Source organism: Erpetoichthys calabaricus, chromosome 6, assembly GCF_900747795.2.
Source record: "Erpetoichthys calabaricus chromosome 6, fErpCal1.3, whole genome shotgun sequence".
Taxonomy (NCBI): domain Eukaryota; kingdom Metazoa; phylum Chordata; class Cladistia; order Polypteriformes; family Polypteridae; genus Erpetoichthys; species Erpetoichthys calabaricus.
In genome coordinates, this window is record NC_041399.2 from 163,084,558 (window position 1) to 163,098,307 (window position 13,750).

At 41.5% G+C, this 13,750-nt stretch overlaps 2 protein-coding genes across 3 annotated transcripts in view; one reads left to right on the forward strand and one right to left on the reverse strand.

Moving 5' to 3' along the window:
- Nucleotides 1-13,750, forward strand: part of myd88 (MYD88 innate immune signal transduction adaptor) — a 399,089-nt gene that overhangs the window by 73,317 nt on the left and 312,022 nt on the right. The gene's annotated exons all lie outside the window — the stretch shown is intronic.
- klhl18 (kelch-like family member 18) overlaps nt 1-13,750 on the reverse strand; it is a 41,661-nt gene that overhangs the window by 2,432 nt on the left and 25,479 nt on the right. The window contains exons 6-9 of one of the 2 annotated variants that reach the window (XM_028804085.2): nt 10,338-10,474; nt 9,989-10,211; nt 6,875-6,979; nt 4,729-4,840 (exon numbers count right to left, since the gene is read on the reverse strand). In XM_028804085.2, coding sequence (XP_028659918.1) covers nt 4,729-4,840; nt 6,875-6,979; nt 9,989-10,211; nt 10,338-10,474 — 577 coding nt within the window. Of the gene's footprint in view, nt 1-4,728; nt 4,841-6,874; nt 6,980-9,988; nt 10,227-10,337; nt 10,475-13,750 lie in introns of both variants that reach the window. The other variant, XM_028804084.2, reaches the window with a different exon arrangement.

The window sequence follows — 13,750 nt, forward strand, 5'->3', positions numbered from 1 at the left end:
TTAAGGCACTGGGCGGCACGGTGGCGCAGTGGGTAGCGCTGCTGCCTCGCAGTCGGGAGATCTGGGGACCCGGGTTCACTTCCCGGGTCCTCCCTGCGTGGAGTTTGCATGTTCTCCCCGTGTCTGCGTGGGTTTCCTCCGGGCGCTCCGGTTTCCTCCCACAGTCCAAAGACATGCAGGTTAGGTGGATTGGCGATTCTAAATTGGCCCTAGTGTGTGCTTGGTGTGTGGGTGTGTTTGTGTGTGTCCTGCGGTGGGTTGGCACCCTGCCCGGGATTGGTTCCCTGCCTTGTGCCCTGTGTTGGCTGGGATTGGCTCCAGCAGACCCCCGTGACCCTGTGTTCAGATGCAGCGGGTTGGAAAATGGATGGATGGATGGATGGATGGATTAAGGCACTCTCTAGGTTCCTTGTCTTGTTTCAGTGTATGTTCTGACCGCAGTGATGATGAGGGAGACTTTTATTTGCAACTGCGCTTAGTGGTTGATGAGTTCCCATGAGGTTGCACTCCTCTGGTCATATGTGACTTCAATACAACCACTGGTACTGACAGGGCTGGCTATGAGGATTGTGTCTGTACAAATGGGTCTGGTTACTGAGGTGAAACTGGCCTCATGTTCCTTGACTTTGTAAAAGGTATGGGGCTGTGGATCATTGGATCCTGGTTCCAAAGTCCTGAGCCACATCATTGAACTTGGTAGTCCAATTCTGATGGTGTGAATGGATTCTGACAACAGACTTGTTATTGCTACTCTGAAGATCCAACTTAGGTTCAGAAGGCTACTACCTACCAAGAGAATGAGGCTGGACCTGGCCAGACTCCAGGATCAGGCTGTTTCTAGTGAGTCTGCATACAGTTTGTGTGAGGAACTTGCAGACTTAGATGCGACTGCCAAACCTAATGTGACGGGGGAGACCTTCTGTGACAAAACCCTGAAGGTTGCCGAGGGTTTTGTGGAGGTCACCAGTGTTCCCAGAAGGATGCTTTTTAAAGTAATTGTATTGATTTCTATTAGAAACAGACAACATTACAAAACAGTCAAGACAAATTTAACAAATCAAAGGAAAATTCAACCTCCATCCAAGAGAAGACAGGAACCAGCAACTGAAGCTACTCTATAAAAGGAGCAAGAAAAAAAAAGGGTATCCTTTTCCCCAAAATGGAAGCTTATTCTAAAATTTTATTGATTAGATCCTGCCATATTTTTAAAAAGTTTTGAACAGATCCTCCAAGTGAGAATTTGACTTTTTCAAATTTCAAATAGTATAGAACATCAGTTACCCACTGATTTAAAAGTGGTGTGGTGGGATTCTCCCAGCTGAGCAAGATAAATCTAGGTGCTAGTAGTGTAGTATAGGCAGTTACAGTTTGGTTGTTCTTCTCCAATTTAAGGCCATTTAGGAGTACACCAAACACAGTGAGAAAGAGGCATTTCATCTCGCAGAGCACCTCGGATATCATCGAGAGGAGTCATAGCACACGGCTTGATGGCAACTCCAGTCTGTACCGGGAACTGAGAAGGATGGCTGGGCAGGCTCTGAAGACAGATAAGGTGTTTGTTTGAGGAATCTGTGAGCAAGTGACACACCATCTATGGCCTAGAGAACCTTGTTCTGCTTACAGAGGAATCAAAGCATTAGGCACATCAGAATCTGTTAATCGGAGAGTCACAGTCAGGGCAGGGGACGGAACGGTCCTTATGAATGATACTGCAGTTGTGAGCCACAGGGTTGGCTACTTTGAGCAGCTGTTTAAAGCTGATCCTCTGGCTAGGACGTTGGACATTTCTGGGTCCATGGTTCTTGAAGTTGATCCTCCAATTAGCTATGAACCACCCAACTGAGGGGAAGGGAAGGCTGCAGGGATCTGTGGTCTCCAGGGTGAACTTATCCAGTCTTTGCTTCCATTTGGGAGACAGGCGTCAACCCAACTGACTGGAAAACTGGATTTGTCGTCTCTTTCAGGAAAGGGCAGGGTGATCGCCTGGATTGCAGCAACTACTGTACAGAGTGATAACACTGCTCTCAGTGCTGAGTAAGGTCCTTTCTAGGTTCATCTTCAATAGGATCCATGATCATTTGCTCACCTGCCAGTGACCAGAACAGTTTGGTTTTTTATGCGTTAAAAGTATACCATCCACATTCTGGCACTGAGGATTCTCATCGAATTTCTTTGCAGCCTTTCTAGGTTTTCGTAAAGCGTTTGACTCAGTTAATTGAGCTCCCCTGTGAGACATCCTCAAGGGACCCCCCTGAAGCTGCTGGATATCTTGGCCTGCCTGTAAACTGGTACTGTCAGTGCTGTGCAAAGTGGAGGCAGTACCTCTATGTTTTTCCCAGTTGATTCTGGTTTTCATTGGGGTTTGTTCTTACTCCAACTATGTTCAATGATTGCACAGACTGGATGTTGGGCAGGATCATGGGGTCCAGTGGCTGTGGGGTATCTGTTAGTGAAGAAAGATTCACTGATCTTGACTTTATCAATGGAGGCTCTGATCATGGCTCTCGAGAGACTGAGCGAGGAGTTTGAGTGTGTCCTGGATAAAAACCAAGTTCCAGGCCTTTAATGACCTCTAGGGCACAACTATCAGCAGTGTGTCTGTCTGCAGTTTGAATGTCAACCTCATTCAGAGGTTTACTTACCTCAGCAGCAACATTCATGTTTCTGGTGACTCATCCTTTGAAGTCAGTAGATAGATTGGGAGAGCATGGGGGGGGGGGGGGGTCATGAGGTCACTGGAAAGTACTGTGTGGTACTCCCGATATCTCTGCAAAAGGACGAAGGTCCAAGTCTTTAGAGTCCTGGTGCTCCCAGTTTTTCTATATGGTTGTGAGACATGGACGCTATCCAATGACCTGAGACTCCTTCGGTATTGCGTCTCTTCAGACAATCCTTGGGTATTGCTGGTGTTAAACGAGCAGGTTGCTCATGGAGTCCCAAATACAGCACATCAGCTGCATTGTGAGGGAGCGTTAGTTATAGCACTATGGCCATGTGAGGGTGATCCAGCTCGCAGAATCTTCATTGTGGAAGACCAGACCAAGGGGACACCCACATAACACGTGGCTGTGGCAGATAAATGGTCATGTCTAGAGGGTGGGACTGGACCTCGCGTCTGCCTAGGGGGTTGCGAAATGGGATCCGGAGATGTTTTGTCGTGTGGTGGATGTGGCAATGTGCAGTACCAGAGCATGCTCTCTAACCTGACCTCACACACTACATGCCATTTTATTTGTGAAAAGAAAAAAAAAACAAAAAAACACACAATGTTTTATGAACCATTTGAATAATACATTAACATTCTGGAATTGAAATGTGAATGTTTGCAGAATTACCCTCCTTTAATAAGTCCGTATTAACAAGTCAGTATTAATATTCTAAATTGGTCTGCATGGATTAATGGATAAAAGGCAAATAAGCAGAGAACACTAATGTTATTGTGATGTGGGTTTTGTGATAAATTCTTTTTTGTAAATCTGTCAAAAGCTATATTAAAAGATTATGTGTCACGTCTTCTAGGTGAAATGTGGAAGGATACTTGCCTAAACCAAGCAAGAATCTAAAACAGCCAAAGATAGAAAAGAAACAGAACAATTTTAATGACCTGTTGGGCACAGCCATCAGCAGTGTGTCTGTTTGGAAAGACAGAGTGTTGACCTTGTCAATAGGTTTACTTACCTTGGCAGTGACATTCATGTCTCTGGTGACTCTTCCTATGAAGTCAGTAGACGGATTGGGAGAGCATGGGGGGGTTATGAGGTTGCTGGAAAGGGGTGTGTGGCGCTCCCGATATCTATGCAAAAGGACGAAGGTTCAAGTCTTTAGAGTCCTGGTGCTTCCTGTCTTGCTATATGGTTGCGAAACATGGACGCTATCCAGTGACCTGAGACGAAGGCTGGACTGCTTTGGTACTGTGTCTCTCCGGAAAATCCTTTGGTACCATTGGTTTGACTTTGTGTCGAATGAGCGGTTGCCCATGGAGTACCGAATGAGGCACATTACCTGTATTGTGAGGGAGCGTCAGTTACGACACTATGGCCATGTGGCAGGTTTCCCCCGAGGGTGATCCGGCTCGTAAGATCCTCATTGTTGGGGACCTGAGTGGTTGGACCAGGCCAAGGGGTCGCCAACGTAACACCTGGCTGCAGCAGATAGAGGGTCATCTGCAAAGGGTGGACTGGACCGCGTGTCTGCCTGGGGGGTTGCCAACCGGAATCCCGAGTTGTTTTATCGTGTAGTGGGTGCGGCAACACACTATACCAGTGCATGCTCCCCAAATTGACTTGACTTGACCCACATATCACCTATTCAGCACAGTGATGGTAATGTCATTATTATGCTGTTATTCCTCAAGAACTAAACAATTCACATTGTTGAAGGAATTAAGTATTTCTCTCTTTATCAGGTTTTTTTGTATTGTCTAGTCAAAGTTCACATCTAAACTCTATTTGTGTGTTACGGTTTATGCTTGAAAGCCCACTAAATTTAACTAAGTTCAAACACAAAGGGGCAGTATATATATGTAGATAAAAGGGTAACTCATTGATCAAAAAAATAAAAACATCTCTGGTACTTATTGCTAAGATTGACTACTTATGACCGTACCCTGCCAAGTGGTGGTTTGAAAGAATATTACTTTATATTTAATAAAGCAAAAGCAATTGCAAAACACTTGTAAACAGAAATGAAAATGTGTCAAATAATGTGTATGACAAAAAGTAAACTTACAGAGTTAAATATTTGTAATCCATCATGACCACCTGAGACGAAGATTCTACCTTCAAATACCGTGACCCCTGCTGCACTGCGACTTACAGTCATTGGTGTTGTTATTGTCCACCTGAAAGTCAAAATTGTACAAAATGAATAAAGATGAATTCCAAACCTACTTCAGCCCTGGCCTGTTTGGGGCTGGATCTCATATCTGTTTAGCTGGGATACAATGGATGATTTACTCATTATTTATAAACTCATATGTAAAGTGCATGAAAACAGCCAACAGGGCACCAAAACCATACAAGGTGAGATATTTGTAAGGTCACCTTCATGGCTGAATAATTAATAAACACATTCTATTGACTGAAGAGTGAACACAGAATAAAAAGACAATTATTAAACAGTGGTAAAATACGGGATGTCTCAAAAATGTGAATGTATTTCCATAAAGATTACAAACTTGAAGCATTAGCATAATTTCCAGACTTGCTTGCATCTGCTGTAAGCTGCACATTTTTAAAAAAAATGCAATGTGTGTTTAAATGTACCTCCATACACAGTCAATAAAAAAAGTAAATTTTCAAAAACCTAAATTTATATGTAAGCTAAAATTACAATAGCTTATTAAAATTTTTCCTGAAAGCTTGTCTAAAGTGATGGCTACTGCAGTATTGTCCTTGGATTAAGAAAATGGCAGTCACAAAATTCAGAACTCTTTTAGGCAACTGAAGGAAAACAGCAAACAGTGATGCAAGCACTCAGCTGTAACATTTGGTCTAAGAACATCCATCCATCCATTATCAGACATCATTAATTAGTTTAGGGTTGTGGGACACCAAAAACTATCCTGACAGCATCAGCAGCAGTGCAGCAACTAATGCAAGGCACTGGACAAGGTATTGAATACTCAATGCAGGTTCAGTTTTGAGTCAGCGGGGTGTTCCGATTATGGATTTTAATCAATAAAATGAAATCCTGATTTGGACTGCCGTACATACGAAAAAGAAAAGTACAGCAGTCATAACAGTGTCTCCCAGTGCACACCACACATCAAGCTACGATTCTGAGGTCATGGTCTGGTGTACTTGTATATAACAGCCCATACAAGACATTATTTTTATGTTTTACATATACTGTAACAATTAAGTATTAATTTCAAATGTAAGTAAAAGGAAAGTTTTGTAGTTTTCTACTGATATTCCAATATTTCAGGATTGGAATATAAACATACAGCAAATTTCCTACAAATGCGAACAAAAAGAGATCAGATAGTAATAAAACTATAGCTCTGGAAACCTACAGTATAGAAATATTTTCTTATAAAATGTAACACTTTCCTACAACACAAATGAAACAGATAAACACAAAAGGGAGCGTGACTCGTGTACTTTTGAAGTGCTGAAATTTAGCTCATCAGCCTTAGCTAACACTGAATAAATATTTCACCTTTACACTGAATTTACATTTTTGACTCAAGTTAACAGGGCAGTAAATTATAAAGTGGGATCTACAGATATAAAAATGAATAGTAAGCTGCCTATGGTGAAATAACATCCATCCATCCATTTTCCAACCCGCTGAATCCGAACACAGGGTCACGGGTGTCTGCTGGAGCCAATCCCAGCCAACACAGGGCACAAGGCAGGAACCAATCCCGGGCAGGGTGCCAACGCACCGCAGGACACACATTTACACACCCACACACAAAGCACACACTAGGGCCAATTTAGAATCGCCAATCCACCTAGCCAGCATGTCTTTGGACTGTGGGAGGAAACCAGAGCACCCGGAGGAAACCCACGCAGACACGGGGAGAACATGCAAACTCCACGCAAGGAGGACCCAGGAAGCGAACCCGGGTCTCCTAACTGTGAGGCAGCAGCGCTACCACTGCGCCACTGTGCCGCCTGAAATGACATTAGATCACCAAAGAAAGTTGTAGGCAAAAGCTGCAAATTATCAATACATTTTGAAAACAATACACAGTCTAATACACACTTTATTTTTCTGCCAACATTACTAACACTTCAAAAATGAGGAGAGAATAAAAATAAAACACAACAAAAAAAAAAGAAGAAGAAAGTACAATGCAACAAAGGGAAAAAAAGCTAAAGTAATTAAGAAATGGAAGCTAAAGCAAATAATTTTAAGTACTTACTTATCCAGTTCGGGTGAATAACATTCTACTGAGATGAGAGAAGAACTTCCATCATAACCACCACACACATAGATTTGTCCACCAACCACTACTGTTCCCATTGCACTAAACAGAAAAAAAGGAATAAATGCTCTGGGTGCAAATGTTGATATCCATAAACTTGTATCAAATTCAAAAGTAATGTATATTAAATTTGTGTTGGAATTTTCACTTATTTGTGCTTCAAAATCATAAGCTGGCATATGCACTTAACTCTTAAATGCCCATTTGGCATTAGAAATACAACCCATTAGAGTCTGTCAAAAGTTGGATTACCTAAAGCAAGCTCTTGTCAACTGATCATCATCTTGCATTCAAACAAATTTCACTAACAGAAAAATTATTTCTTCCTTTAATTAATATACTGTGGAATCAGGAATTGCAATCAAATCCTGAGGTAAGCTTTGAAGAGATGTAGAAGGTTAAAGGCTGCCGTAACTTTTAGTAGACACTATTCCCAGAGTCTTTATTTTCAAGTGAAAACTGTTTGGCAGTATCTTTTTACACAATCAAGCAATAGTAGCAAAATATATTGCATTAAACCAACATACATCCCATCAGAATGAATGTGACATGCTTAAATATATAATTAATTAAATATTAGATCATTTATAAATACTGTAAACCACCATCAACTCACATTTCTGCAACTGAGTGCGGAAAACTAACCTTACACAACAGAGATGTGTACACTGCTGGAAAGCTCCAAAAACAATATATTTGCAAACGATGGACACCCCTTAGTCATAATATGAACAATTCCTGTTTATCAATAAGTAGATGTGCAGCTTATTTTTGATGAGGAACGTTGAGAAAAAAAGACTTGAAAACGCAAGTAAATAAAACAGCAGTATCAAGGCTGCTGCAAAATGAGATACTAATAACTGAGAAGAGCTGCATGCTGCCTCAGTGTACAAGAGAGGGAAACACAGTTTTAAACATCAACAGCCCTAGTCAGGAATCTTAAGGGAAATACATGCCAGTATTTGGCAGTTTTAATAAATAGCAATTTTTTGTTTTTATGCAATGGCTATCTTAATATCAAATTAAAAACAAAAAGAAATCACATCACATTAATTCACATGCTGTTAGAAAGGGAATCACTTCCACTAGGGAGCTTATCTGTGTACAATAAAATAAATTTTCTTAGTTTGTGTGCTTTATGTATAAATACTATAGACAGGCCACACATAATTTAATAATTTGTAAATACTGTAAATAAAAACTCAAACACATCACTATTGGTTGGTAGGCAAATACAGATCACCTTTATAAGCAATGGGAAGAACTTAGGATCCAGAGCACCAGACGTGACCTAGCATGAATGATTTTGTTTTTCCGAATGTCAATCAACATTTTCATGCTAGAATAACTGAAAGCGAAAACTCGGGAAATATTTGTAACGGGCAGCGATTCCCTTTAAATACAAAAGTGATTGGAATAAAAACAAGGAGCCACAGGAGTGTTCTAGCAGATTGCATAACAATAATTTCCATAAGGTCTTTGTGTAACAATAATCTGATATTTCAAGGATTTTCTAGCTTACCTAATATATATATATATATATATATATTATTGTGGCCAGTGGCTGGAGGTGGTACCCAGCTGGGACGCCTCCTCCAGACCACGAGGGGGCAACCACCCTGGTGGCTTTGGGGACCACGGGAACAGAGCTTAGAAGCTCAACCCTATAGGGGCCCGTGGTCACTGCCAGGGGGTGCCCCGATTCCTGAGGAGCCCAGGCCCTCAGCACTTGGGAAGAAGACCAGGGACACCCGAAGTGCCTCCGGGTGCGCAGCCAGTACTTCCGCCACACTTGGGAGTGCCAGCGGAAGCTAATCGGGAGGCATCTGGAGCACGTCCGGGTGTGTATAAAAGGGGCCGCCTCCCTCCGTTCGAAGTCTGGAGTCAGGAGCAGAGAAAGACAAAGTCTTGGAGGAGAGGAGTGGAGGCGGGCCATAGAGGAAGGCATTAGAGAAAGGCCTGGATTTTGGGGGGGAGTACTGGGGTTGTGTGGCACCTTTGTAAATATAAATTATGTGTAATAAACGTGTGCTGGGTGAACCATCGGTGTCCGCCTGTCTGTGTCCAGGCCAGTTTCCACAATATATTATATACATATACAGTGATCCCTCGCTATATCGCGTTTCGCGGCTTCACTCCATCGCAGATTTTATATGTAAGCATATTTAAATATATATCGCGGATTTTTCGCTGCTTCGCGGGTTTCTGCGGACAATGGGTCTTTTAATTTCTGGTACATGCTTCCTCAGTTGGTTTGCCCAGTTGATTTCATACAAGGGACGCTATTGGCAGATGGCTGAGAAGCTACCCAACTTACTTTTCTCTTTCTCTCTCTTGCGCTTTCTCTGATTCTGATGTAGGGGGTGTGAGCAGGGGGGCTGTTCGCACACCTAGACGATACGGACGCTCGTCTAAAAATGCTGAAAGATTATCTTCACTTTACTATCTTTTGTGCAGCTGCTTAGTGAAACGACATGCTGCACAGTGCTTCGCATACTTAAAAGCTCGAAGGGCACGTATTGATTTGTGCTTGAAAAACAAACTCTGTCTCTCTCTCCCTGCTCCTGACGGAGGGGGTGTGAGCTGCCGCCTTCAACAGCTTTGTGCCGCGGTGCTTCGCATACTTAAACCAAACAGCCCTATTGATTTTTGTTTGCTTTTCTCTCTATCTCTGTGACATGATCTGCTCCTGACACACTCCTTTGAAGACGAAGATATGTTTGCATTCTTTTAATTGTGAGACGGAACTGTCATCTCTGTCTTGTCATGGAGCACAGTTTAAACTTTTGAAAAAGAGACAAATGTTTGTTTGCAGTGTTTGAATAACGTTCCTGTCTCTCTACAACCTCCTGTGTTTCTGCGCAAATCTGTGACCCAAGCATGACAATATAAAAATAACCATATAAACATATGGTTTCTGCTTCGCGGATTTTCTTATTTCGCGGGTGGCTCTGGAACGCAACCCCCGCAATGGAGGAGGGATTACTGTATTAAAATAATAATAATAATATCAATGAACAAAGTGGAAAAAGGTCAGGATAAACATTTTACCTGCGCTTGCTGTTCATGCTTGCCACTTGAGTCCAACTGTCTGTATCCGGGTTGTATACCTCCACCGTGCTGAGACGTGACTGGCCATCATATCCTCCAATTGCATACAAGAGCCCATTTACAACGGCAACTCCTACTCGACTACGTGCTGTCGTCATTGGCTGACACCTTTCCCAGCGGTTAGCGATTGGATCAAACACTTCCACCACATTCAGGGAGTCACCTGCATAAAAATATGCTACTTCACTTCAATTCTTGAGTTTATATTAAATAAAATAACAAAGACTTTTATTCATTATTGAAATGGGTAAACTTTGCTGAACTACAGCATTGCTTAACTACAAGATACCTGCAGAGTTGAGCCCACCAACAGCGTATATGAGCCCTGCTATGGAAGTGCAGCAGCGCTGTCGAATTTTGAAAGCAGGCAAATGGGGTCTGCGTTCAGGCATCAGATGGTAGTCTTTTGCTTCATCAACAAGATCCCTGAAAGAGGAAAAATAACTGATACTACACCAGCATAAACCTGCAAGATATTTTTTACTCAATCAACTCAGTAAAGAAATGGTATGGTGGCACTGTGGCGCAGTGGGTAGCGCTGCTGCCTCGTAGTTAGGAGACCCGGGTTCGCTTCCTGGGTCATCCCTGCATGGAGTTTGCCTGTCTGTGTGGGTTTCCTCTGGGTACTCCGGTTTCTTCCTACAGTCCATGCATGTTAGGTGCATTGGCAATTCTAAATTGTCCCTAGTGTGTGCTTGGTGTGTGTATGTGTGTGCATGTGCATGCTCTGCAGAGGGCTGGCACCCTGCCCGGGGTTTGTTTCCTGCCTTGCGCCCTGTGTTGGCTGGGATTGGCTCCAGCAGACCCCCCGCATATAGGATATAGTGGGTTGGATAATAGATGGATGGATGGATAATGGATGGATGGATTAAAAAAATGGTATAAACTGAATTCCTTCTAGAACGGTGATGAATCAGTCAGACTGAATATGATCTGACTTTATGTGCAAGGATGTCAAATGATGCACACCAGTCCAGCTTACAGTAATATATTACAGCCATATTACAAATTCTCTAGAACTGACCTCATCATACTTGAACTCCCAATATGCAGCTAAATAACATGCACAACATTACTGGGTGTACATGTTATAAAACGACTATCAGATCAAATATCAATAATTGCATACAGCTGAAATGTATTGCAAAAAATATCTTAATTCAAAGCAAAGGATGTCATTTGGATGTAAATGAATGTCTGCATGATTTTCCTTGCACTAAGTTCGATATGCAACATTTTAGAGATATACAACACTTCCAGGAACAGCCTGTTCACATTTCTAAATAGTTAACTTGAAAAGTCATTAATAAACAGCCTTCTGCTTCTTGAACACACTCCTTCACAGTGCATTTTGGGATTGATTTTTCTATCCCAATGTTCTGATCCTTTTATTTTAGAATTGTTAAGCATCTACAGCATCTCAGCAAGGTAAAGCTGACTTCCTTGCCTCATTAAGGACAATAGAAAATAACTGCCATATATATTTTCCACTTGTTATTACTAGAAACTAGTGTTTTTAAAATAGCCAATTCTGTTTTGGCAATGCTCATTTAAGTTGCCTCAAACAAGAGGACTGCTGACCTGACATGCATTCGCATAACAAGGTGTAACAAAAACATTCATTACATTATGACAGTATCATATTTTTCCTTCAACTGTAATGGGGAAAAACAGCAGAATCTGTTTAGTCTCATCTGCTATTCTTATGCACTCAGCTGGTATCCTGCAGTGGGGTTCTGCACACTTTATATACCACTCACCAATTACGTTTGTTTCTTTTTTTTTTTTTAATTTATTTATTTATTTTTAAGACTGCTACGTTTCATGTAGCCTTGGAATTAACTATAGCCTATGCTTTTGTGCTTTACTTTCAAATTTTATTCTCTATTGGTTTTTAACTTCCTAGTTCTTCGATAAACAACGTACAATTTTTTTGTAAGCTGCTTTGAATAAGGCTGCCCGCTTCATAAATAATTAAAATGAGGAGGAAATACTAAGGGGCGGCACGGTGGCGCAGTGGGTAGCGCTGCTGCCTCGCAGTTGGGAGACCTGGGGACCTGGGTTCGCTTCCCAGGTCCTCCCTGCGTGGAGTTTGCATGTTCTCCCCGTGTCTGCGTGGGTTTCCTCCGGGCGCTCCGGTTTCCTTCCACAGTCCAAAGACATGCTGGTTAGGTGGATTGGCGATTCTAAATTGGCCCTAGTGTGTGCTTGGTGTGTGGGTGTGTTTGTGTGTGTCCTGCGGTGGGTTGGCACCCTGCCCGGGATTGGTTCCTGCCTTGTGCCCTGTGTTGGCTGGGATTGGCTCCAGCAGACCCCCGTGACCCTGTGTTCGGATTCAGCGGGTTGAAAAATGGATGGATGGATGGAAATACTAAGATTGTTACAATGCAACATTTAACACATTTAGTTATTTCATTTGTAAACTAAGTGCCCTAATTTATATAAAAGATATGGGTAGGAAACATTCCATCTTTAGCATTTATAAGAAAAATAAGTACAGATGGGGGAAAAAATGATTAACAACTGTATTTAGCATGTTTGAGCAGCAACAAGCAACTGTTTTGGGGGTTTCTTAAGTCCATCCACAAACCGATGAGGCAGCAAGTAACAACCTGTTCATATAATATGCAGCCCACCAGTCTTAAGTGTGCCTGGATCTACTTTCTCTTTGATTATATCACTTCATACTTTGTGCAGTAAATCCAGTTCTTATGAATGGCTGTGTTTTCAAACTTCACATATGTTGAAAAACTGCCGTTTTGAGGTGTGTCTTTTAGTTGATTTATCAAACGCGTTTTTTTTTAGTTTAACCCTTGATTTAAATTATCTTAACAAATCAGAGATAGTCAGGGGCACACCAATGTGAATCCAGTTATATGAAGAGACACACCCAATGACTGACTTCAACTACTCCATGACAAAATCTAGTTGTAGAGGCAAGCACTGTGCTCATGACAGCCGACAACTGATAAATGCTCATTTGGAAGTACAACTGATATAAAGGCCATGAAAAGGAATAAGAAATGTGGCTGTTTTGGACCTCACAAACAGAAGACCTCTTCTGTCTGGTGCCTTGCGTTTACATACCACAACAGAATGGAAAAAAAAAAAAAAATTGGGTATTATAAACATTCACCTTTCACAACTTGTATACTTGCTTTCACTGTTTTAATATATTTTCTACGGTGAACTTTTTAAAACTTTCTAAAATCAAACAAATAGCACTGACATGATTGAAAACATCAGAATGCAGAATTACATAATGTATCTACAATTTTTCATTTTTTTCCTTTCATTTAATTAATGGTATTCCAAACACTGCATCTTATACTCTTTACAGTATGTTTCTTAAGTAAAATAACAACCCTGGAAAGTCTTGCTTGTAGCTGAATCAAGGTTTTCCAAGACTCCTTTTTTTTTTTCTAAAGTCTACTGAATAGTACCATGTACAGTACTTCAAAATATTTCACCCAACATAGCTTTGATTTTTTCTGTTCAAACTGATTATGTATTCATCATTCTTTTTGTATGAGGATACATTTTTAATTTTCTAACAGCAGTCTTTGGAGACTTATGTACCCAACACTAGCATGTTAAACGTCTCTAAAATTTAAAAACTAATTAAGCTCACCTGGAGCTGAACTGAGGATAGTTAATATGCAGACCGCACACTGCCAGCAGTTAAGAATGGATATGTCCATT